General features: G+C 39.6%; 2 protein-coding genes across 10 annotated transcripts in view; one reads left to right on the top strand and one right to left on the bottom strand.

Annotated features, from left to right (window-relative positions):
• The window catches only part of Crtc (CREB-regulated transcription coactivator), a 32,487-nt gene extending 20,128 nt beyond the window's left edge, over positions 1–12,359 (top strand). For 3 of the 8 annotated variants that reach the window (XM_070675143.1, XM_070675149.1, XM_070675151.1), the window contains 7 exons: positions 2,028–2,177; positions 2,638–2,754; positions 3,022–3,183; positions 4,736–4,792; positions 6,288–6,356; positions 6,657–6,810; positions 7,064–12,359. In XM_070675143.1, the coding sequence (XP_070531244.1) occupies positions 2,028–2,177; positions 2,638–2,754; positions 3,022–3,183; positions 4,736–4,792; positions 6,288–6,356; positions 6,657–6,810; positions 7,064–7,284 (930 nt within the window). In that variant the 3' untranslated portion in view covers positions 7,285–12,359. Of the gene's footprint in view, positions 1–1,073; positions 1,122–2,027; positions 2,178–2,637; positions 2,755–3,021; positions 3,184–4,735; positions 4,793–6,287; positions 6,357–6,656; positions 6,811–7,063 lie in introns of all 8 variants that reach the window. The other 5 variants (XM_070675144.1, XM_070675150.1, XM_070675145.1 and 2 more) reach the window with 4 other exon arrangements.
• A 1,073-nt stretch (positions 12,360–13,432) lies between these two features.
• Retn (retained) overlaps positions 13,433–27,078 on the bottom strand; it is an 86,742-nt gene continuing 73,096 nt past the window's right edge. The window contains exons 5-9 of one of the 2 annotated variants that reach the window (XM_070675141.1): positions 20,150–20,333; positions 18,588–18,895; positions 17,660–17,969; positions 17,416–17,612; positions 13,433–17,258 (exon numbers count right to left, since the gene is read on the bottom strand). In XM_070675141.1, the coding sequence (XP_070531242.1) occupies positions 17,107–17,258; positions 17,416–17,612; positions 17,660–17,969; positions 18,588–18,895; positions 20,150–20,333 (1,151 nt within the window). In that variant the 3' untranslated portion in view covers positions 13,433–17,106. The remainder of the gene's footprint in view (positions 17,259–17,415; positions 17,613–17,659; positions 17,970–18,587; positions 18,896–20,149; positions 20,334–27,078) is intronic. The other variant, XM_070675142.1, reaches the window with a different exon arrangement.

Below are 27,078 nucleotides of genomic sequence, written 5' to 3' on the forward strand. Positions count from 1 at the left end.
GAAACGTGAATAAATTTAAAAGTCAAATGCATGTAGCTTTAAAAAAAAAAAAAAGGTCGCTGAAAAAAGTTACCTCGGTTCCGTGAAGCGATTTTGTTTATTGGAGAATGTAAATTAGGATGCGATGGTTGCATGAGACGAACACTCTCTGTGCTTATCTGTGCTTTCTTAAATGTTAGATTGTTTCGATTAAAGTAGCACTAGAATCTTGAAATCCTGCAGCTGCTTTCAGGACGACAATATAAGTGGATCGTTTATTTGACGCAGTGCTAACGACACAAATTGCGCAGCAAAAGAAAGAACGTTTAAAAAATATACTTGCCGCGAGAAGCACCACGCTTGGCGTATTACGTAACCGTGAGGAATTCTTTTAGCGATGATTTTCGCATGATAGTTGAATTGCTTTCACGCTAATTCGATAACGTCTGAGAACGCCATTGCTTCACCCGAGTAAGGGATTTAAGTAACTCACGAAAAACTTAATTTCCAACGGCATGCTCTCGACGTTGGAGTATTCCATCGTAGCTGAATGCCAACTCTTTTTTTTTTTTTTTTCTTTAACGTAATTCTCCCCGGTTAACGTAACAAGGATATAATATTGCGCGCAATTATGCAACGTTAAGTTCGAAATGATACTTTTGCAGCACGCTATGGAAAGCACTTGTGACCTAAATGCGTCCTGACATTATTAATATAGAATTTAATAACATTTATCGAGCCCCGCTCGATAATTCTGATCGTTAGACCGTACTTCAAACGCAGAATGAATTGCTCGTGCGAGAACCGCGTCGGCTCTGGGCGCGACGTGTACATTTTTTTTTTTTTTTTAATGAAAAAAAAGAAAAACTCTGGTTTCGGGCATAGTTATTTCTGCTCGTGCTCCATCCGTTAATATCAGGACGTATATTTTAACGACAGTTGGAAAGAAATTTTTTTTTTTGGGGGCCGAACTGCCGCGGTGTATTACATTCGGCGTCTTCCGTCTCTCTCTCTCTCTCTCTCTCTCTTAATTTTCTATTTTATTTTTTATTTTGCCTTTGTTGTAGTGGTTGTTTGTGTTTGTTATTTTGCAGACCCATTTATCAGTGCCTGTTAACTCTAGGTTTCTTCACACGTGTAAGGTTAGTAGACACCCCAGTCTCTCACGACGTATGTAATAATACGGTATACGCTTATGTCGCGCGACTGGCCGTTAACACCGTGGCATTTTTATTGTTTTGCTTGTTACATAGCACCGAGCTTGCAAATAGACTCGAAACACAATCAATAACGAAAGGCGTTTGTATGCTGACGCGTTTGCGTGTGTGTGTGTGTCGCCGGCTCGTCGCAACATATCGGCTTGGAAACGAAAAAGTAATGCCCCGCGATAATTGCGTTTTAGCGAAGGCAAAGAGTAAAAGGTTGCGTAATGATAATACTGAGGTAAATCTCGGCTGCGCGCGAGTCGCTTATTTCCGCGTTGTAACGTAACAAACATCTCGCGATCCGTCGTACATTTGCGGAATTTAAAAGGGATTTTCAGGAGAGGCTTTTTCGGCCGATCCCTTTTGTCGAAACGCCCGTTTCGAAAAGTTTAGATAGGTATATATAGCTCTTTCGCGGATTCGAGTCTCCTAAACTCATTGTACGAAAAACAGCCTATGTGCCAAAATATTATCTCGCCGACTGCCAAAAGTGTGATTCGTACATATTTAGCACGCGGTGCGCCTTCGACGTCCAGTTGAAACGTTTCCTACGAATTCGGCGAAGCGACTCGGTTGTTGCGGCGAACCGCTTCCACAAGTCCGATGCTGTAATCAATGATGTAGAGATCGATTACGCGAGCCTGCTGCGACTATGTAGCATCTATTCAGCTGAGTTTGGTTACACGAAAGCGCGAAAAAGGAGAGCGAGAGAAAGAGAGAATGTATGTATGTGTGTGTGTGTATGTATCTGTGTGAAAGAGAGAGAGAGTGAGAGAGAGAGAGCGAGCAAAACGAAAGAGGCGACAGAGCAACGATCGATCGTTAATAGCGATGGGTATGAAGCAGGGTGTGGCACTGGAAAACAGCACAAGTACTTCGCAACAGGATCTTCAGAGCTATCCGCAGCAACCGGCGCCGGCGGCGACGTCTCACAGCCCGACTGCTGGCCATTATATTTATCAACAATCGCACAGTCCTGTGCCGCAAAGTCCAGTTAGTATGCCGGCCGACTTAGTCGGACGTTTCGAAAATTATTATCGCGCGAAACATCGTTTAGTATCGCAATGTATGAGTACACCGAAGAGCAGATATGGCATTTCTTTGCGGCGACAGCGGCTAGCGTACGTAATCCTAGGCGATAGAGACAGGAGATGAAAGAACGGAGAAATAAGTCATCGGCAATCCGGCCGGCGCGGTATTATAATACATACATGTGAAACTTGACGTACACGACGCTAAAGTTACGTTCGCTAGCTACCGTCGCCATATCTGTCTTTCAGGGTACGTAGATGCACATTTATAAATCACTTGAATGTTGCAGCGAACGAAATAACTATTTTTCAAGAAACAATTGATATCATTAAGTTGATTCGGCTTTAATACAATTATATACGCTTCGGTTGTGGTTAATAACTATAATTTATTATATCTCATTAATGTTTGATGCATTCAGAAGACATCGCAGCAACAGCAACATCAGCAATCGCAGCTCAACTCGTTGGGATCGTACAGATCCACGCAGTCGGTGAACAGGCCGTCGCCGCAATCGTCACCTAGTCTAACCGTTCAAGTGAGATCATCTCTTATCATAAAATATCGATAGATAACGAGTTTAATAACGGGTTCTCTTATCTAGACGTCAATTTGTAAAATAAATTTGAATGGCAGCGCGTCGCGTAGAGCCACTAAAATAATCTAACGGCATTAAACGCTCAAGACTCATATAATTTCATTCAACGTGAATAAAGAAAAAAAAAAAAAAGTTTTGTTCCCATGTCTGTAATAATAGCTTCGTGCAAGTAACAAGTTTTAAAGTAGTTTGCATTCTTTATTTCAGGGAAGTCCTTTAAGTTATAGCAATAACCCATCGGCGCCGCCTAGTCCTACAGGACATCCGGGTCCACCCAGCTTGACGTCCGATTCTATCGATCAGAATACTTATTTCATCAATCAGGCGCAAGCGGCGGCTCTCCAACAGGATTTCGAACAGTTCACAATGGTACGTGAGCCATTCTTTTTTTTTTAAGCATGATTGGGAAAAGGACTGACTCGCTCGTTTCAAGTTTGCGAAGTGTGTCACGGGTCGGACGGACATCTCCGATAAAAATTTTCTCTTAAATTTGAGCGTTAGATCGGTCGAGCTAAAGTTCGAAAGTTCTGTAAAAATTAAAATATCGAGAATTCCACTCGGCTCAGGTAAAGGAAAGTAAAAGTTTCCTCAAGTTATCGGAAATATTCGATCGACGATGTTGGCAATGGTCCAGTCTTACTTTTTTTTTTTTTTTTATTTATTTATTTTTACTGTCGAGATTATCTTATGAGAAAAAATTCAATACGTAATTTCCGTCTGTTATCAGAAGACGGGTAGTAGCCCGTCTTCACGATCGTTCCGAGATTATCGAGATAGAAAATCCGCGAATCTGTTATCGTCAAGTCTTTTGTCGACCCTTCTCATAGAGCTCGCAAATGTAATACGCACATGCTGCATGTTTTTGCGCGATATTTCGACATAGAATTGCATTCGAGTTTTCACAGAGAAAAAAAAGAAAAAAGAGGAAAGAAGCGTGTGTGTATGTATGCGTGCATGCTATGACTTATTTGTAATAGATATACACGCGCGTAACATCAGAAATACTATCGCGTTTTATTTTACGTTATTTTCGAAGGGCTGACATTTTCAACTGCGAGAGAATTGTTTTTTTTTTTTTTTCCTCTTTTCTATTGAATTTGCTCTCGCAGGGATACGAGCATGAAAAATGTAATTCTCCGTATTTCGATCTAAATTTGATCGCGCGATAGTCGCGATTACATAAATTACGATCGATTCTTCAATTATAATTTATTAACGGATACCCGATCCTAATTGGCGCTCAATCTTTTTTTATGCATGTCGAAGGGACTGGTAAGTATTTGCCGCTGGACTGCTCGTATCTGATGAGTAGTAAGGGTCAGAAGCGAAATGGAGGCGAACGTGAATATTAACAGACATTAATTGAAATTTCGATCGAACGCAAGCGAAATTATATCCTAATTACCTTTACAATTTTAAGTTAAGACTTTGAATTTCTTATTTCGATATTTCGATCGGTAATTTACACGCGGGTATAACTTTTTTTTTTTTTTTTTTTTTTTTTTACCGTGCCAGCTGATTGATTTTGCTAAGTTCAATTTGTATAATATACATTACTCTTGATGCGATTCGACCTTCAACGTTATAATTAATCTTATGTGATGAATTATTCCAAAGGAATGATTCGTATAAATTATTCCATCGGAGGCACTTGATATTCTACTCAGTTACATCGTCAAACGTACTGTTCCTCAAAGACTTCACATTGTGATTCTCAATATTTTTCACTTAACATAGTTCATCTATTGAATAAAGTTAAACCGTAATTTTTGTTACAATTGCGTCAGAAGTATTGGAAAGAAAAAAAAAGATTAATATAAAAATTAACCTTTTGTAAAAGACCGCTCTATTATTATACTTATATTGCCTCTAGACTTATAGCTTTAAGTCTTGTTGTTTATCTGTTACCTGCATTCGTCAGGAGTGGCCCAAATTCGCACAGCAGCTGATGGAACTCGGTTGGACCCCGCAGATAGAGGTGAAATATCGCCATTAGTTGAAACATTTTTATTTGCAAATTGTCGCGATGAATTCTTTTGCAAAAGATATTACTTAGAAAATTATAAAATTAATAATGTGTGTTGTAATTATTAAAGCTCAAGCGTAATAACGTCATTGCTCTCGTAATGAGGAAATACATAAAATATCATTAAGAAATGTAACGAGTACATCGAATCGAAAGGAAGAAGGTGGATAATTAATACGTCCAAATGTCTAACGAGTCGTGCAATTGAGGTGGAAAAAAAAAAAAAGAGAGAAACCTGTGATATACATAAATGTCGCGTTCTTCGCGTGGCACTTTCAGGAGGTCTTTGCGTACAACCGTACGAAATGTATTCCCGTACACGAGGACTCGCTTGCATGCGCAGACAAAGAAAAAATATCAGATTCCCGTGAGCGGGAGAGAGGGATGAAATATTTGTAGATTAAGGTAAAATATTGCTCCCGGTGAAATGTCATGCTACCGTACGCTAATGTTTAAAACATCACTCCGATCGAAGGAAAATTCTAAACGCGTCGTTAAAAAAAGGAAAAAAGTGATGTAACGGCGGATTCTCACGCGGTATTTGGGATACAGAAGGCCGCTAATAATTGCGATTTGCAACGTTACTTGCAACCGATATCTCGCGGAGCATCGAAAACGGGGGTTGCGTATATGTACATATGCCGAAGTTACCTTCGTGGGTGCCGCGCCACGGGACTAGCTTTATCACTGAAAGCCCTTGTAACGTACCTCCCTTTTTATTCCTGCCTCGTTACACGCACAAGTAGCCATTACCACGACGTTCGATGTCGTATGGGCAGTTGACGCGTCGATGTAAGTGGTGGAAGACGACGTTTTTAAGAGATAAAAAGAAGCCCCGTATCGGACCGAACAACTTGGTTTGCGCGGATATCTCCACGTCACCCTCTTGACGTCTGGCGATAATAAATCATTACCTTTGGACGGAAAGGATTGTAAAGAGATTTCGGATCGAGTTAAATGAGTGCGAACAAACGCGGCCAGTTGGCGACTTTACGGAAAACGTGTAGGGCGAGGCAATAAGTTTCTCACGACTGCCGACTAAGCGAAAACGGATTTCATTTAACAATGGCTATTAAGGGGAACGGAGTGTCCGGAAATCGGAACGGTAACCGACGTTGCGATGGAACCCGCAGTCGAAGGAGGTTAGGTAACGAGCGACCTCGGGCAATCGGGCGCGAGCTTATGAGCTTGTGCGGTTCAATTGTGTTTATTTCTCTCTTTATACTCTTCTTCCGCTGTTTTCTCTCCCGCATACGGTGTCCCTCGCGGATCATTCTATAAAAAGCATTCCGGGGGCTGGAGTCGCGCGTAACACGCGAGGCGAATCAACGGTGGCGTTCGCTTAGAAGCAAGACGGATTAGATCGCAACCGCGGTAAATCCTTCAAAGCTTCCTGATGATGTCAGGCTCATCTCTACGACTTGATTTCTTTTTTTCTCTACTTCAGATGGACACCCCGGTGCAGGCGATCGGGACGTTTATTGGGTCACCGAACCATACCACGAATTACACGCAGGTAAAATTAGCTTATTAATTTTAATACAAGAATTTAGAGAATAAAAACTTTTTTTTCCTCCTAAACAATTGACAATTTTATAAAATTATATATGATTATTTTGTCTTCTATTCTAATTTTCTATCCACAGTTTTCGGGAGCAATTGTATATTGTTTGAAACATACCTTTTTTTTTTCTTTTTTTTAGAATTATCACTTATAAAACAATTACTAAAATTGTCTAAAATAATTTCTTTTTAAGATATACGTTTACGTATCTTTTATCAATGTTCAGTTTCTTACCTGTTGTCTGTACTTCAGAACGATGTGATGAATGTTGGTGGCGAATTAGGCAGCGGAGACACGGGATACTTTAGCACGAGTCCGCAAATGGCGTATCAACCTACGACAACAACAACCGCTACACAACAGCTTACACCGCAAACTCCAAACACACCTACGATCATTCTCACAGGTATTACGGAGGGTGGTTGATTGCCTGCGGGCATACAATACAATAGTACATTGCTATATGTATACACAATATTTTAATAAGCATATAATATGATTCTTTACAACAACGCTAATTCTAAATATTATGCAATTATAATCTTAGCTTTTATTAAACTCAATTTATCCAGCTAGTTTTTATACTACTCTAATTTATGAATTAAAAAAAAACTGCGTTAGATACTTGGATGAATAGATAATGTAACATTATGTTGTAGATTTTTCTGGTCCAGATGATCTTACGAATCCGGCAGAACTTGTAAAAGACCTCGGAACGGCAATGATGGGTGATTTTGACCCGGATATGTTCCCGTCGGACGATGCCCTCAGACAGGGCCTAGATCCGATCGATGTGGATGGGCTACAAATGCTCGCTGACCCTACGATGGTTATATCGGATTCCACCGCCGAAGCCCACTTTAGATTAGATCGACTTTAAGGAAAAAAAAAATTTTACTCATTTACCAACACTCGTGTCGACTATTGCGTAGGATAAAATAAATTCTGTCCTGGTGTCATAATTAATTCTTAAGACACTTTGACATTATTGGAGTACTACTTCTTGGGCACTGGCAGATTTGCAGGGAAATACGCGTCAATATGTATGTAAACGTTTGTAAATTTTATTTACAGCGTATGGACTTAAGTGGATTTATACGTCAATATTTTTATCTCGCTAAAACGTTGTACATTTTTCTTTTTTAATCTCATAACCAATACTAATGTTACGAATCTGTATTATTTTTACGGAATGCGTCTTTGTCGTGTTAAAATTTTCCGAAATATTTTCTGGAAACAGGTCAGTGGTCAATGAAAGTTGTTTCCCGCTCGTGATAAACCGCTATTTGACGATTAAGTAATATATATATATATATATATATATATATATATATATATATATATATATATATATATATATATATATACATACATATATATATAAAAAAATCTTTATTAACCCTTTTTTTATTTTACACTACTTTGTACATTGTATCATGTATGATCTCTAAGAAGCACAAAAGAAAAAGGTTTACTGATTTATACATGCTTTTATCATAATGCAATTATAGTGAAGTAATCTACCGTTTAGGCCAATTTAAAGTTAGAAAAGACGAACGATTATGCTTCCCAATGGGGAGTAATTAAAAACGCATAAAGATATAGAAGTGAGAGAGGAGGGAGATGCCTATCGGCGGTACACGCCAACAGCGATCTAGATTCTTACGTTTCCTTTTCCTCATTACATCCTTGCGAGCAACTTACAATCATAAAAACATTTCTGTTAATAGTACTTAGTCTGTAAGTAATTCATTTTTTTTTCTTCTCATTTTTAATATTGCGTATTTGCGTTTCTTATGAATTAGTTTAGGCCATATAGGATTGTATTATTGAACAAATTTAGACTCGCAACATTTATCACTAAAATTAAACCAGACCTCTTTTGCCCTGTGAGACTGAACGATTAAATCTAAGAAATTAGTTTCACGAAAGAGATTGTATAAGGAATTTGGAATTTGTTGAAGCAAATGGAATATTTTACGTTTCAAACATGCAATCCTGCTATCACTTCTGTTTTTTTTTTTTTTCTTCCAAAGAAAATTATTAATTTTTAATCTCTTAAATATTAATTGCTTTTCACATCGCTGAATGAACGCAGTGATAATAACGAGAAGGAAGAAAATGTCATATGCGTGTACCCTCGGCGGTTGTCAATTGGTTTTTGAAAGTAATACATTATATTTTATACGCATTCGATAGTTAATCGAGTGTGAAATTAAGATAATTGTTAATAACTGTGAAATCAAGAAAATGATCCTTGTATTTAGACACATTGTAAGTAGCGTACCATATCTTTCTCAATAACATTCAAATTCTTCGTTCTAGTTAAAGACATAATGTAGGCGGTTAGTGTTACGGAATCAGGCTACGGCATACCGAAGAACGCGGTAGAATCTATGGTAATGCAGCCTGAGTCCAAGGGTGCATAATTCAGCACGCGTACACCTTTCACGTTGTATTAAATAGATTGAAATTTTAACAGACGTAAATCGCAATGAAATTGCTATCGCTAATATCACGTTCATATCTTATAAATAGATCATCCTTTATCTGGAAGGAATAAATACATATAACGGAATGGTGCTAGGGAAGCTCTCGTGTATACGAAGTGTGACGGGAAACGTTTCTTTTTACATTGTCGCTGTTACGTATTATCAACCGGCGCACTTCGTAATTACCGGAGCTTTTTATACGAGAAACCCGCAGAGAGTGCATCTTGACGGAAGAAATTTAACAATAATCTTTACATATTTAAAATGTGATTAATGTGACCAAGAGTTGAATCAGTGATATATTCAGAAAAAAAATTTTATCGTAATAGATGAAGTTCTCTTCTCTCTCTCTCCCATTTGCTCTCTCTCTCTCTCTCTTTTACTTGCAAAATCTTGTCCGCGTATATGCAAATGCAAGAGGTGCCAAAAGCGCGTAGATATTCGTCATAGATTGTAAGATCGTGCTATCGACTCATAATCGTGCAATATAAACGTATGTATATGATCGTCTCGGTCGTTTAACATAAGATTTAAACCAAGTTAAATGTTAACCAGGATCATAACGTCAATTTGTCATTGTCATTTTAACCGTAAATATGAAAAAGGCTTGCAAAGGAAAATACAATGAGCACAGATCTTTAACAAAAATCTTTGAAAGAGAAAGACAACTTTGTTGTCTATATCTGTTGTCACGTTTGACATAATGTTGCAGATATACATTACTGTCTTTCGATATTCAAAGCTACGATATGTTTAAAGTGTAAAAGATTACGGGTAATGTGTGCAATATTTGGCGAAAATTATTTTAAAAACTACGTCCTTATATTAATCGTTACGTTGTTAATTGAGCGAAATTTAATCAATTCGTAAGATCTTCAATTAAATTAGTATTTTATTATTGTTGGAATAAATTGTAAAATGTTGAGTAGATAGATGATACAGTCTGACAGTTCTAGTTTTGTCTTGTATTAATTTTAACAAACGAGAGCATAATTGTAATAGTATCGAGTTATCGACTTGAAAAATTTTTTATGAAAATTTTATACATTTTTACGACTTTTTTTTTATCTTTATATACTTACTGTTTTTGAACGTCGTGCAATTTTTTTTCTTGAAAAATATTAAATGTATTTATTAATTTTGCATGAAGTAATGTTTAACTTACGAAAAATTATTTCAAACTTGTTATTTAATAGCAAACGATATCTCGATACTAAAACGAATGATTTTCTTCTGGTATGACATTCGATAAACGTGATTGAGAGTGGTTTACAAAATCCTGTTAGTCTTGCAACGCAAATCGTAATACTGTCTTTTCGATGATAAAGGTCCCGATGAAATTCGAAGGCAGAATGTAAGTGTATAACATCGCAAAAGATTTTACGTTTTTATTTAACGTTACGCACACACAAACAATTACATTATACTATAATCAACGTTCTAAAAGCGAATCTCGTTTTAAGAGTAAGACGGAAAATGATTCAACGTAGCACGACCAAAGTATCCTCAGGAAGATTTTACATCTCGAAACGTATAATTGTGTACATTCGTACGTGTTTTCTTACCTGCTGTTATACGGAAGCGACGTTGAAGTCTCAATCGAAACGAATTCTAATGTACTCTCTGTTTCTATATCCTATATGTTTCTAAATTCTGTTCCTACCTTCTTTTCATTTCTAACAGGAAATACTTTTCCTACTTTTTATACCACACGCATCCCAGAAAACATACATTCTTTCTTTCTCTATCTCACTTTTTCTCTTTCCTTTTTTTTTCTTCTCTTCTTCCCATTGTTCTCTACCCTCCTCCCTCTCTCTCTCTCTCTCTCTCTCACGCTCTCTCTCCCTATCTCTCTCTCCCTCTGTTTTATCGCATCGAGGAGAGGAGAGACTGGCTTAAGATTAATAAGATCGCAAGCCTGTTGTAATGTGCAATTAAAGAAAATAAAGTAAGCAGCGTACGGCAAAGCGTCGCTGACTAGTCTCGCGCTAGATCGATCGCGTCGCGTCGATCCGTGAAGGCTTAATGAAAGAAAAATTTGTAATATTTGTATATAGCCATGTTATACCGTGGTAAAAGAAAAATTACCTATTATTATAAATAATATTATATATATATATAAATATATATTATATATATATTATCTATATGTAATACCGTTACGTTGTTGTACTACATTATTGTGAACACCATTTCTCAGACATCGATTTTTTTAAATAAAAAAGAAAAGAGCTCTCTTTCGACACACACTAAATACCAAGCCAAAATCCGTCACGTTATTTGCCACGCGCGTGTCGGCTGTATGTGTTTGTTATACGTGCATCTCGCAATCGTTGCATGATATTTGTACGAACGAATCCACGCGCCAGTAAAAATATCCCACAAAATGTTTCTTCACTTCATATATGATTCGTTACATATCGTGCCGAGTCTCTGCAGATATTGAGCGAGTTAAATAGCAATTAAAACATTGCTCCGAAAGTTCATTCTTCGTTCGAACTTGTCCATTAATTTTCGACTCGCCGTTATTATCTTTAAGTAACGGATAAGTTTTACGAACGACGCCGGGAAAAGTACAAGTATTAATCTACGACTTTCGAAGAGATATCGGTGCCTGATCGTTTTAATAACTTTGTCAGGCTGATGTTAACAGCCGCGGTAAATTTCGCAAATTTCTGCAGACTTTTATCGACACCGTCATGTTCATAATCAGAACGACATGATCGATTAGCCTACGTATTTTTAGAAAACACGTTTCGAAAAGTCAATCTGCATACTTACTAAATGTAGTTGTTGAAAGGAACGCGATTTTGAATATAATTATTACCCCGTCGAATAGAATCCGACGATACCGATTTTATTCGCGAAAATATATATAGAATAATTTTAGTAATTTTTTTTTTCTATTATTTGTTAAAAAAAAAACTTACAAAATCTAACAAAAATTATTCCGTATACTTTAACCCATTTTACAATTATATTTTACAGCTTTATTTTTTAACGAAACAATTTGATTTTATTTTTTTATTTTTTTTTATTAAGCCGCAATACGATTTCTGTTTGACATGCAACGATATATTGCGAAAGGAAAAAGAGAGAAGCTCGGGTACAAAAAAAAAAAACAGAGGCGAGCAACGGTCATTCACACATACTACACGCACCAACACGCAGGAGAATATTTTCCATCTAGCGTCTAAGTTACCTGGACATTTTCATCGTTTTGAAATCGTCCTCCTAGCCGTTAATGTAAATAAATTGTTTTATATTGTTACAAAGTAGAAGGGAGCCCCGATTACGGGACAACAGATTGTACATTTCGGCATATTAAGGACGATAACGCGGGGTGCATTGTCTCTGTTTCCGACGTAAAAATAATGTAAGCGCACAAAACCGATTAACGATTTATGTGTCTTCTTCGTGTTTAATCGTAACTTTATTAATTAAATCTTGAACATCTACGAAGCGTCTGTGTTTTTGCCTAGGTACCTCTCTCTCTCTCTTTATCTCTCTCTCTCTCTATCTATCTCTTTATCTCGATTGGCACTAAGAATCAGCTGGGAGAACGCGATTGTCCGCGTAAAACTTAACCTATGTAAAATAACTTAATAAAAATCGCAATAAAAGAATAAAAAATTTTTTGCTTTACGAAATAAACGAATAAATATTAATTAAACATTTGCTTCGTTACTACGTGCATGTGTGTATGTTTTATTGAAGAGTCTCGTCAATTTTAAACTAACATTTGGACATCGATTATATTCAACTTTTTATTTACTAGGAAAAACCATGAGCGTGTTAAACGCACGCTGTTTTTAAAGAGATCCTAATTCGGCGTCATTATATTTGGGAACGTTAATTAATTATAATCATTTCTTTATGATAATTACAATTGAATAATCTACAGCTGACGGCGTGCTGCCGGTTCACTTACCTTTATATCTTTCGTTTAGATTAATTTCCTTCAATCCTTTCGTCCTTCCTTCTGTGGCAATATTCTGGATGTCAGAAATAGTATTCGTGGTGCTACGACGGCGGCTAGCGTACGTGATCTTGGCGTGATGTGCGTTGAATCTCACACGAAGCGCGCGCGCGCGTAGATGTGTCGCGGAGCACCGGTCACTGAGGACTGAGGGAGAACGCGGCCTACTACACCTCCCCGCGCTCGGCAGTCGAGAGAGGAGGAAGCCACGTACGCCAGCCGCCGTCGCCGCTCGTCGCAGCAAATGCCATATATGCTTTTCAGTGTACGCGTGGAAGCTGCTATTCCGAGTTGGGCTCTCTGCTGTAAGGAACGCTTTAACAATTGCTGATACTTTTCGATTTATTTTTACTTTGAACGTTTAACGAAATTGTTAATAAACGTTTTAATAACATTATGCGTTATAAAACGTAAGCTTTGCATGCGTTATTTACTCTTGCTTCCTCTATGCATCGTCGAAAAGCGACAATAAACTCTTGATTCATTCAATGTAACACGAGATTTTTCAAGATAGGATTAGTTCCTCAACATCCTAAAAAGCAAATAATTAAAATTAATATTTTTTAATTATTCGTTATTATTATTCATATCATAACAGTTCATAATATGACAATATGACAATATTTATAATAACGATACCTTTTAATTACGATTACTAGTAATACACTTATGATTAAGTATTTTCTGATATCTATATTAATATGCTATTCTTCGCCATGGCAGTAAATGCCTAGCATATTTCAAATAAGAATCTGGGAACTATCTTCATTTTTATGCTGTTCTGATGAATGCAGACATACGAAATATCTGAACATGTAATTTGATAAACTAAATTCTTTAAATAGCGCTTATCAAATTTACCAAAGATGAATAAAATACATTTCTCTTCTTTGAACTATAAAGATATATAAATTAAAATGTTAAAGTTAATTAACAAAATACATTTTGTTAAAAATGTTTAACATTTTAATTCAATATTTTAATACATAGATAAAATCAACGCAAAATGTACGAAAATACAAAAAAAAAGTATAAACATGTAGAGTGTAGAGTACTTATAATCTTTCATTTGCATACGAATTTGTGCGCAGCAGTAAGAGTAGATATTAATTTTTTGCATTTTCGTCGAGGTGTATTTGAAAGATGCTAGACAAACTGTTTCCTATTACTATTCGATAAGCTAAAAACCCCATGTATAATAGGATTTAATGAACAATGATATTATATAATAATAATCCTAACTTGAAATTACGAAAAAAATTACGCGACTTAAAATTGTAGAGCGTAATTTAAAACTATTGCAGTCTTTTTGGTAAAACTTTGTTAACTTATTATATTACAATAGAGAACCTAGGAATTCGTAAGAGTTCAGTTGCTGAATAATACAGCTTTATAATAAGTATCATTCTTGCATCCCAGTTCTTTACAGCCTTCTGATATATCCTATATCCTACAGTTTTACCGTTATTTCACATCCTATACTATTTTGCTAAATACATTCTTTAATGATCATGACTAAGAATGTTTTATTTAATATGTGTTGTGTATGAATCTTGTGTCGATTATTATGTTTTTTTTGTAAGATACGCTTACAGATAGCACACACCAAGCATATCAAATATTACATAATATTGAAAACTGTGACATATGCATACGATTCCACATGTTGCCATCATTTTCATTTCATCTTTTATTTGTCTCGATTTTCCACCTTCGCAATCCTTTAACTACTTGTTCTTTACTAATCCTTATAAATATTTTTTAATACAATTTATGATTCTAACTTTACAATTATAAAAATGAGAAAAAAAGCGAGAGAAAGAGAGATTCACGATAAGTAAATATCTATTAGAGTATGAACGAATGTTACACGCTTATTTATTTAATTTATAATACATAGAATTGTTTTAAAATCTTATGAAATATATAGATTAAACACATTATTTATTTCGTAAATTTTATCAGATAATTATCATGACTTATGTAAATGTATTTTATTTTTGAATTTTTTCAACACAAGCGCCAAATATAAAACGGCGCACTCTTAATAGGTAAATTTAATAAAAAGAATTATATTTACAGTATCAAAACAGCTAGTAATCGTCTATTTTACGAAAGAATCCATATCATAGATTCTGAATTAAAAATCAATTATCATTTGCGATGTATGCACATCGCATATTTTTTTCAGTTAATAGTCTTTACAAAATATAAGTAGTTTAAAGAATTATTTGCATTAAAAAAAGTTATATTTTATATAATAATATTAATTTTACCATATATATAAAATTATGTAACTAATGCAAATAATACAAATAATACAAAAAGAAAATTTACGTTATTACTGTACACAACATTTTCTAGTCTATCTAGCATTTATCCGACAAAAAAAACTTATGAAATACACATTTATTTAAAGAATATTCTAAAAAAGAAGTTTGATTTCGGTATTAATAATCTTAAAATAAAAATAAAATTACCTAACTTAATGTAAAAGAGAAATATATACGAATAGTGTTTTTCATAAATCATTATCTTCGCATTATTTTTTTTTTTTTCTTTTTTTTGGTGAAAAGATATGACAGATAGCACAAATAGCACAAAACATATTTTTAATCCTCGTACATCTACTCGTGCAAAGTTTTTCATACAGTATAATAATCAGAGAAATGTTAAATTTGAATCATTTCACGAGATAGATCGAGGATGAAAACTTTACGCTATTCGTTTTTTAGATTACAAGAAAGAATGCAACACTATTTAAAATAATGGCAATAAAAAAAATGTGTAAACGCGTTGTATATGTATAAAAGAAGAATATTATATGTACAATACTCAATATCTATCTATTGCATTCTAAAGTAAGGTGTAACTCATATCAACAATTATTATAATTTTTACTAAATTTGACCAACTTAAGTCGTTATGTCAAAATCCAAATCAATAAATTTTTTACATTTTATTATAGATAAGATCTACAGTAAGATTTAAAATCCTAAGCAACGGTAAGAAATTCAATCATAATTTATCATTTTCATCATATTCCACTGCATTGACTATTTCTTATAGTTTACTACAACTTAAAATCTCATTGTAGATATTACCTGAAATTAACATATCGTGTACGATATGTACTATACTCCGATTGCACATACTCCGATGATAAAAATCTATAATCAAAATATGTCGGAAAGTACAAATAAATATCATTAATGGTATTTAGTGCGACAATATTAAAAATTTGAATAAATAAAATTAAAACAACTAATTTTTTAATCATTTAAACAATTACTTTTTCTTTGAAAAAGTTATTAATACTGATTTTTAAGCATAAAGTAATTAAACAATAATTTACAAATAATAATGTTTGAAGCTCACATAACTAAACAAATTATAAGTATAATTGATTTAATTAAGTAATGAAATTTTGTCGACAGATATAAATGCACAAAATACCATTAGTGTATTCTGTACACTACAGTGATATAATCGCGTATTTAATAAACATACATTTAACATTCAGTATCTAATATCACATTATAGCTTTTCAGTTTATAAACGAATCTCACTTTGGTAAAAAAGATCACTCAATACCTCCCAACATCAATAAAAATATATATCTAAATTCCCTATAAATGATTTATAAATTTTTATCTATAATAAAAAATGGAGTATAGCAACGGAGTGACAAATTACTTTTGTTTGATAATTATATACATCTAATTATGGCGTATTTCTTCGTTTTCTTATCAGTCCCTATATGAAAAAGTTAGTTAGTGAAATTACTATACATATATAGAACTATTCGAAACTATGAAATTTCGAGCGTAATAATTCTGCTTTTTAAACATATTCGAGATAATAAGCTATCATAAAAATTTAGGTAATATCAAAAATAAAAAAGTTTGCAATGTTGGAAACACGGAAAATTAATTCATCTAGTTTCTGATTGATGTACGATTACATTTTCAAACCATATTTTAAAAGATTGATAAATTTGTTTAATGACATCCATAAATAAAAGTTTGTAAAAAAAGCACGAGATATTAATTTAATAATTCATTATATACATGTTGGAGTTCAATTCTATTTTTTTTTTATTTTTTTTTTTTTATTTTTTTTTTAAGTTATTAAATATAGTTATACTTCCAAGAATATCTCTTCGTTTGAATAGCGGAATTACTAATTAGACTCTCCGAGGCTAATTCGGAATCACGTATTTTTAAAACGTTCACGAGTCGTTATTTTGTGATCGTTTCTCATTATTATTTGGACTTGATGCAGTACTACTGCTTTCATGTTTAATAGGTTTAGCTGATAGCACTCCTTCGTACAAAGTACCGTCAATATCGACACTAATTTCTAATTCTCTTCGTCCATTTTCTAAAAAAGAAGGAAATATATTTTAATAATTTTTTTTTCTTATAATTAATGTAAATTTATATTTTTATAAAGCTGTAGCTCAATGGAAAAACAAAAATCTCATTGCGGCATCTATGTCGTAATAAATTAATTTCGAGTCTAAGTTTATAGGGCTCACCTCGTGTGCTAACCTGTTGTCTAATACGCAACGAGTGCATATTAAGTCCTTCCTCGTCAGATAACATTATTCTCTTAGTGCATACTGGAGAGGAGAGTTCAGAAGTCTCATGATTTCTCTTCGATTCTGTACCCGTCGGTGGTGAACCGGCGGATCTACTAGTAGGAGATGAAACCGGATCCGATCTAACCGAAAGACTTTTGTCATCAAATTATATATTTTCTCGTTAAAATTAAGAATTTACCTGTGTCCGGAGTTTGCGAGGTCTAAAGCTTCTCTTTGCGGTTCCGGACTGTTCGCTGGCGCAGCTACCGGCGATTGCGAGGACGTGGGAGAGTAACCTGACTGCTGTAATCCCGGATAGATATTGCCGGAGCTGTTGTTTTGCCCATACATACTCCAAAATTGCAATCCGGTTTTAAATCCATCAGGCGTAGCTGGCGGCGGAGTTGATGTGCTGCCTTGTATCATTGGATTATTGGTGATTGTGCTTCTTGTATCTCTAAGTATCCTCATCATGTAGTCTGAAACTATACTCGAAATTAGAAGTAGGCCTGTAGGACAGATAAACGAGAAAGGTAAATAGCGGCTTGCTTACGCGCTTACAATTTTAAATAGCAATGATAATAATTATAAAGAAATGATAATTCCAAGCTTGTGTAAAAAAACGTTACCGGAGTATCCGATCTTGTCGTATAAGGAAATGATTGAAGGAGAGCTCAGAAGACCGTGATCGAAGCGCGACGTTACCGAGATCGCTGTCCGGGCGTAGCGACGAGGTGGAAAGAGAGAAGGAAAGGGTAGGGAAATAGGAATGCTCGTTAGCGAGGGCCATCCGTTAACGCCTGTCTTCCGGAGGATCGTACAATCAATTATGCCTCCTTCGCTCTCGCATCATCATCTCCGGGGAGGCCCAGAGCACTACCTACCGATTTAAAATAAACCCGTGTGTGCTCTACCCTCCTCCCGCAGTTTCCTTCCTCGGTTTTTTTCTATCCTGTCGCCCGATTCCTCCCGACCGTTGGGAGAAGATTTCTTTTCATTTTTACTTTCACCCATGCTCTTTTTTTATTTTTTTGTCTTCACTTCCGATTACGGTGTTACGAGCTGCCTTCGTTTGAAAAAATATGCAAAAGAAGAAAAGAAAAAAAAGGACGAAAGAAGTTTCTTACTTTGACTATTCGCCAGGTTCGGTGGAAGATGCTGCGGATGCTGTGGAGCGTGCGGATGCCCATTTACGACATGGTGCTGCGATTCGTTCGCGGCCACCGCCATTTGGGCGATGGAGAGCGGCAACGGCATCGAATTCTGCGGCAGGGAGTTGTGCTGATTGCGCGGCACCAAGCTGTCGTTGTTGCCGGTGTAAGCGTAATTGTTCCTGCGGCTCTCACGGCGATTCGTCTCGATCGCCGTCTGGAGTTGTTCCTGAGTCGAAAGCGCCTCCTTCTCTCTCTCGTACGGATACAGATATTTCATATACCTGTCGGCAAATTGTTTATATTAAACATGCACCTTTCCCACGGAACAATGAAATCCGAGAACGGATATAATTAGCTTTTGCGCCTTTAAAAAGAGGCAGGCGGACGATCGAGTGGTTCGCGATGCGAGTTAATCGTCGACACCGATTCCCGCCAGATGAACTCCGTCGCGGATAGGTTATGTTCGGACGTATTTTCGTATTTTCTCCTCTATCTCGCATACATATCGCCGAGGAAAGATAGCCGGTTGCCGGAATGATGGATGCGCGGCTACGGTAAAGGCGAGGCGAGGCGAGGCGAGGCGAGGCAAGACAAGGAGACGAGACGAGACGAGACGAGACGAGACGAGACGAGACGCGACGCGACGCGACGCCCGACGTTCCATCGGGCACAAAGCGGGGAGTTATTTTCACGAGCACACCCCCTAGCATCGCGCCCGTGTAATTCATATTAGCCCGCACTTATAATGTGTCGGCGGGCTTTCGCGTCCTCCTCTTTTTCCATCGCCACGGCTCTCCTCGTTGCGGATAAGCGGGATGCCTCTGCCGTCGTCTTGCCGAATCTCGCCAACGAATCTCTATTTAGAGACCCTTCCCCCGTCACCCGCTCGCGGGGACCGAGACGAGACATCGCGAACGGCAGATAAATCTTCGTCGCCGGGCGCTGGATATGCCCGGTATTATATAAACGAATATATATCGCGCCGACGGTCCCAGGTTGTCACAACTCGTCCCGACGAGGTGTCCCGGCTTTCGTGAGGGATCGCACGATGGGGGATCCCGACGTAGACGACACGTCCGCGCGCTCTAAGACGGTGCACCTGTACGTCACGCCTCCGACTCGTCACCTACGTTGTTTTATCTACCCGCCGACGGAGCCGGACGTCTTCGCTTTCCTCAGTCCCGAGACTCGACTCGTCGGTTAAACATACCAAGCCCGTCTTCAATTGCACTCGAAATGCAGATTCGAGGATCAATTACTAGGATGTTTATTAAACGAGCACGTTGAAAGGCTGAGCGATTCGGCATCGGGCGCGTATACATCCTCGGATGGCTCTATCGAGCGCGATGATCTCGGCGTGGCGACGCGCGTAAAAGCCACGACTGCTTTTGATCATTGCCACAGATTTCACGCTCGGTCGGCTTTTCGCCGGCGGAGGACTTATTGTAGTATGCGAATTACGACCCGGGCCCGGGCATTATAGTCCGCGCAGGCGGGACCGGGGTCCCGGATGAGAAACTTCACGATCTACTTACTGCGTTCGCAACGTAAACGCGGCGGAAGTGATGCTCGCTGGCAGCTTGAGACCTTTGATGATTTCCTGCCACAGCTTCTTGTTAATTACTTCGACTAATCCACCTCGCTGTACCACGAGTTTGTAAAGCTCATAGAGGTCCAGCACAGATTTGGCCATAATGGGAAGCCGGCTAATAGGCGTTCCTGCAAAATATTAATAATTTCACTTACATACATACGTTCGAGATCAATGTATTCGCTTCAAAATAAAATAAATGTCAATTTATGACATACATCAAGATAAAAAAAAAAAAAAAAAAAAAAAATTGCACCAATTGTTTACGAAATTTCCTAGGCAGTACAATTTATTTTAATATTCATATATTAAAGCAATCGCTGCACGAATGCCAGTGAAAAATGACGAATAAACAAACCATTTGAAAGTGCTGATATTTCTTTGGTGATTTCAATAGAGATTTTGCAAGACCATCTCGGGGGTTTCGCAAAATCAATGAACGCCTGACACAGTCGGGGCCGTAGGTGACGCAAACCATCCTTTACCCATTGCGTGATCCGCCGAGGCAGATTTTGCGATCGTCTTAAAGTACGACTAGCGTAAAACCGCTGGATTTTACGACGTTTGTCCAGAGATATCCAAGCGTGGGACGTTAACAAGAGCAATAACGAATTCGCAACAATCACGCGAGTAGCGCAGTCTTTTACGATCTTCCTTAGAGTGCATCGCGCCGGATAAAGGGAATGAGAAACAAAGAGAGAAATCAACGTAATAAGGGTAGGAAAGCGAAACGGAGTGAAAAACCCGACGGGGCCCACTGATTGTATTAAAAGCATCGATTGGCAATTTGTTTACGAGCTTTCGTACGACAAAACGCCGGAGCAAATAATGACCACATTAAAAAGAAAAAAAGTTTTTGGTAGTAATCTTTGCTTTCGGTATTTGTTTGGTACGTATAATGGTCTCTGATATTAAAAATTAATTGCGCCACTTGAGAAGAGAACGCATCTTCGGAATTATAATTAAAAATTTTGTGCAGCGCGACACGCGAAAGCGGTAGGCACGGATAATGTTTTCCCCTGCGGTGCTTTTTCATCAGACGACATTCAAAGAGAAACGAAGAAGTCGTCCAGTTAATTCGTGAACGCATTATCGTCGCCGCCGCCGCCTGCTATGGAAGCCATCGAATTTTACGAGGAGTGCCCGAGCCACGACTTAACGGAGTGTTAACAAGAGCAGCGGCGCGGGCTCGCGACTCTCGTGCGCGCTCAAGCTACGTAAACGTAAACGTGGGCCTTTACGAGCTTTCGAGTTGGCGTAATCTGAGGTTTAGAGTCGCGCGTAAATGCGCCCGAGTCCAACGTGGAAATGGGCGAGCGATTGAAAATCCTTGACGAAAGCTGGCCGCAGCTTCCCGGCGCAACATCGCGACCGTTAAACGCGCACTTTATCCCGCAGAGATAAAAATAAACGCGTATATAATTTCTAGCTCGTTATATCCGATCCCGAAGTTTTACTCTCCTGTCCCTCGGGCACGGTTTAATAATTCGATCTTGTAAATCTTTTTTTTTTTTTTCTTTCTCTCAAGACTTCTTTTTGCATATCGTAACGCAGCTCCGACGCTCGAAAGTCCCCGGCGAGACTCCTTCGACCGCGTGGTGGTCGCTACTTTCCGCGGAGCCGGCGGAATTTTACGAGTTTGTCCAGAGGTTCGAGTTAACGGGGCGTTAACAAGGGCAATACTCGCGACTATCGCGCGTGCGGAGCCGGCTTTTGCGGGCTCTTTACGAGCTCGCGAACGATTCTGCACGAGATGCTTCGGTACGCCAGGAACACGTAGTACGGAGCGGGCAGACAACGCGGCACACAGACGCAAGATACGAACAATGAGAAGGCGAAGCGCGCGCGTTCGCGGCGCGGCGCGGCGCCGTATCGCAGGATCGTTTATCCGCCATCGAGGACGATGAAGGGGGCTGCCGCCATTTCTGACCGACGAGAGGAGGCAATAAAACCGCGCTCCTCGGGGTAGGGGAACCAGCAATTTCGGGCTATCGAGCGTGCTCCCTTCGGGTTTATTATTGGCCCTGCAATTATTGTTGATATACGCGCAACCCGGCAACCCCATGCTTAATGTTCCTATGTAGGGCGCGGCGATAAAAGCTGCAACATGGCGACGCCGATAGCCTCCCATTCCCTTTCGTTTCCCTGCATTCGCGCAAGGCTCCTCCGGCGAAAATGCAATCGATGGTGGCGGCGATCCGTAGAGCGATCATCTTCACTGTCTTACTCGCGGTTGGAATACCTCAAGTCAAATTTCTCACGATATGATATCCCGATAAACTCTCGAGATAAATTACAAAGTTCAGAACGAAATATATTGTATAATTTCTCACCGAACAATAACAGTAATAAAAAAAAATTTTTTTAATTAAAAAAAAGAAAGTAATTAAAAAAGAAATATCAAAACTGTGTTGGCCCAGTTTATAAATTTTCTATTAAATTCTAAAAAAAAAAAGTTTCCATCGTTCTTACGCGGTATAATATTCCTCGACGTGAGATTGACGAGAAAGGGAAGGACGATACAAAACAGCGGGAGTGAATGCTCAAGAAGATAAAATAGTAAGAGAAAGGAGAGGATAGAGGGAGAAAGGGGAATGAAAGAGAGAGGGACGGACAAAGAGCAAGGAGGAAGAGCGAGAGAGAAAGAGCGACGGGGCGAAGCGAAGGGAACGTTTCAGGATGCGATTACGACTTTTCTTGGTAGGGCGTCCAATCAGCAGTTATTTTTATAACGGCCGCCGTCGCGCCGTGCCGCACCATACCGCGGACTCGTCCAAGTAGTGGTGGCGAAGTAGCACCGCGACGAGCAACAGTGGCCGTCGCATGTTGCCTTCAACGAGCCGAAGTAGCCATTCGCAATCACGTACAAGCGTTTACGCGATATCGCCGCATCGCCGTCCCCTCGGTGGAAAACCGCGCGCGAGAGATTTCGCGATAGAGACGACGCGCTTAGGCGGCGTTATCAACCTCCGGTTGCCCGTAGCGAGAAAGATTCCCGTCGCGATTCCGCGGGGTCGATCATGGTAAAATCCGACGAGCGCGCATTAAACAGACCTCGCTGGAAACAACTCTTTTTTTTTTTTTTTTTTGTCGAAACGACAAAGCGGCGAAATTACGAGCTATAAAACTAAGATAATTTTCTTAGGAAATTCAAGTGCCACCGTTCGGTCCCGATATAATGTTTCTTTTAGAAGAGAAGAGGAACGGCCGAGCCCACGAGATTCCCCATGAGAGAGCGAGCGGCGCGATCTCAGGTGCCATATTCGCCGAGCTATGCCCTCCCGAAAGCCAGGTGGCGGGGGTAATTGACATGTACGAAACAAAATGTTTCATTTTATGGGTTATTGCGAATAGGCGCGACGGGGCCGAGGGAATGTCCGATCTAATAACGATCGGTTACGTCGGAGGTCTATTAACGCGCGTGTACATGTATTAGATTCTGCCAGCCGTCCCTTCTCCCAACCCTGGCCGCGGTTACAGAGGGTTCCAGACGCGCGAAACGGCTTTTCCTGGAATATCGCGTGACCGAACCCCGGGAATCAATCGAAAGTAAGAACAAGTTGATGGAATATACCTCTAAAACCGTTTACCCGCACTTTTTCTTTCGCCAGTTATTCGGCTGTGCCCTGAGAGTAAGGGTTAATCTTACGCCTCCTGCGACCTTTCTCTTCCCAAGCGCATTAAGTACCTTTTTTTTTTCTTGATAAAAATTAAGAAGACTCAATCGGAAAGTATCGCGTCCCCTGATTATCTCCGAGATATCGAGACTAAAACTTTTTAAATTTTTTGAAAGTACCTTTCATCGAGCGTTTTACCATCTAATTTGCGGTCTTGCGGTCACGCGATGGTACATCGTCCCGCCGCCTACGGGCTTGGCGATCGAGCAACAATACGTCCAATTCGGCAAGATACCTTTCGAAGACGCGACTCAAGACATCTGCATCTCGTTTCCGGAAAGAGCGAGTAACCCTTTACGACGGGGAGTTCGAAAAACGAACGCGCAAAACGGCGCAGAAAGAGCCGAGGAGGGAGAGAGCGAGGGAGGATAGACGGTCTCCGGAGAGCTTCGCACGAGTTAACTTTGTTAGCGCTTGGCATTATCAGACCGGCAAAAGAGATTGGCATTGCGAGGAACCGCCAGGAGGGGGTGGAGTTTCATATGAAATACACGTGACATTTACTGCCTTCACCGGCTGGGCCCCTGCAAAGACGCAAACGCATTATAAATAGATCTCTTTCCCGCAAACCCCTCTCGCTCGCGCGTTCTTGCGCCCTTCGTTTTTTCCTTCTCATCACTCGAAGGCTCTCCTCGCTCCTCTTGGTCGAGAGACCCCCGAAAGATTAAGAAAGGTCCCGGGAGAGAGAAAGCGCGCAGCGCACGGTACGACCCGCAGTCGCCGCCGCACAGACCGCCGCAATCTGGTTTATAATCTTGTTAAGATTTCGCGGAAATATTGGCGTAATTTACGATCCGTCTTTAGTGAAGTTAACTGTCGGGGAGAGTGCCGCAATGAAACTATGAAAGCGCACGAAGGGTTGCCGTGCTCTCAACGGCTGCGCTTTTGTACCAGCGCTTACAAATCTCGTCGCTTTTCGTCCGTATCTTTTACTCGCCTCTTCCCTCTGTTTCTCTTCCGTTCTTCTGTCCCGCATCTTTTTTTTCTCTTAAATCGTCTTAGTCGTATATTTTCTCGTTTCCGATTATTCATCCCTCGAAGCTCCTTGAACGTTTCCTCGCGAGCTGTCGCGCCAGCCGGTTTCGAGATCTTCAGACGTGTCGCGCGCGATTTGAATACGACAGTCGTTGACTCGACAATGAAACAGGCGTAAACAAGTAGCAAATTATCGGGAAAACTCGTGGACGTGACTGCGAGATGGTGCGTGGCGAACGACGTTTCTTCGCGCATCTGACAATGAAACGCAATGCATCACGCGCCGACGGTGCCACGAACGCGATGCGACGCGACGGGCCGTCGGTGGCGAGCTTCTACGCTATCGAGGCATCGAAATCTCTTCCGAGGATCCATCCGTTAACGATCCTCCCCAAGAGCCACTTGTTGCTCGACGAATCAAATAATTGTATTTCCGTCAGCCGACGAAGGTAGCCACGGGGCGTCGACTGAGTTACGGGTGTGGAACAAAATAGGAGAAGCGCTTCGTGGGTGGTATCGCTCATGCCTCTCCCAGTGTCTCCTCAACGAGCGACATAATCCGAGAAAACAAGATGGATCGGATGTGGGGTATTCGAGATCGGTGGCGGATTACTCTCGCCAGACATATCGGACGGCGCAAGAAAGTACATCCAAGTATAATTTTTTTTTTTATCTATTCAGTTTTTCTTGCGTGTTTACGGAAAAATTAATTAGAAAAAAAAAAAAAAAAAAAAAAAAAATAGATACCAAGCTCTTCTTTAAATTTTCGAATAACTAGGGCGCGTTTCGATCCCTTTATTTTTCCGTGTTTATTTATTTTATCGTCGACTCTTTTTTTTTTTCACGACCATCTTCACATCCGTGGACGATGGCGGTCTGGGTGGCCTCAACAGCGAGATCCGCGCGAGCGTGTATATGTGTATCGGAGTTGCGTGACGACAATAAAATCTCCAAATAATATCGCGGGCGATAAAGCGCGCTCGCTCGCAGCGTCGACTCTACGGCTTCTTTGATAGACTTTACGACAAGCTGCGATTTGCACGCTCGCTCGACCGAGGTGCCATGTGCACGATTCGGTTGCTCAAACGAAGCCGACTTTTTTACCTAGCGGGGATTTAAACAACACTCCGACACGTCGTTCGACACGACGCTTTTTTTTTCCAGAGAGGTAATATCCTGATAAGGTGTTTCGCGTGCCAAATCATCTCCGCATCTTTCGCCTTTTTCTTCTCGTCTTTCGAAGATCTTAAATACGACACTCGCGGATCTAATAAATCGACTAGATTTGATAAATGCAGTCAGTCGGCTGATCGTAATTAGTCGAAGCAAAGAAACGCGGCGTTCAAGACAGACATATCGTCTTCTTGAACGATCCTGCCCCTTCGCTAGAGTTTCCAGCAGAAACGCAGAAGACCGCGGATAACGACGAGTCTGTCGTCGGTCCTTTGCTTGGTCATGGTTACTTCCGAAACTTACGAGAAATAAACGTACGAGATAACTCGAGATTATTACCGAGACACTTGCCAACAATGTGGCAAGGCTTTGATGTGACATAAATTAGAGCGTTAACCGGGTACGCTGTATCTTTACGGCACGATCGTACGAACGGCTTTATTTCGACGAGATTGGCGAGGGTGGCGGTCATTTTCCAATCGAAAAACCGCGACAAATAACGGATTCATCGGCGGCATATCGCGGATAGAAATGTGCGTCTTAGAAGCGTAAGTTGGCAAGTGATCTCGTCGAGACATCAACCTTTCATCGAAGGATCGCGTATAAAGTTTCTCGCTGATCGACGATCGCGACGCGAATGCCGGTCGTAAATTAAGATCGGGAAGCGGAGCAGCGAAGAAAAATCACTGCGAGAGGCAAGCTCGACTCTGTCCGTCGACGGAAGGAGACGCGAGACGTTCGAGATGGGAAGGTGGGACGCGTATATATCTCGGAACTCGAGCACTTTAACGTCCGTAGACAGATACGTATCGCCGCAACAACGCGAGATCGCGACTGGAATGAGCTGTCGCGATGGCCGTAAAAAAGTTAACGGCTCACGACACACGGGGCGCGTTTATTATTCTCGTAGTATTCAGCGCGGAATAATTATCGAATCTTCCGCGAACTCGCGGCTGTCTCGCCGCTATTCTCGGGGTTATAAAACGGCCATCCAAAGTGCGAAATCCGCGCTACGTTATTGTCCGATGCCAGATATAAATCAACCTAT

The sequence above is a fragment of the Cardiocondyla obscurior genome, linkage group LG03 (assembly GCF_019399895.1).
Source record: "Cardiocondyla obscurior isolate alpha-2009 linkage group LG03, Cobs3.1, whole genome shotgun sequence".
NCBI classification, from domain to species: domain Eukaryota; kingdom Metazoa; phylum Arthropoda; class Insecta; order Hymenoptera; family Formicidae; genus Cardiocondyla; species Cardiocondyla obscurior.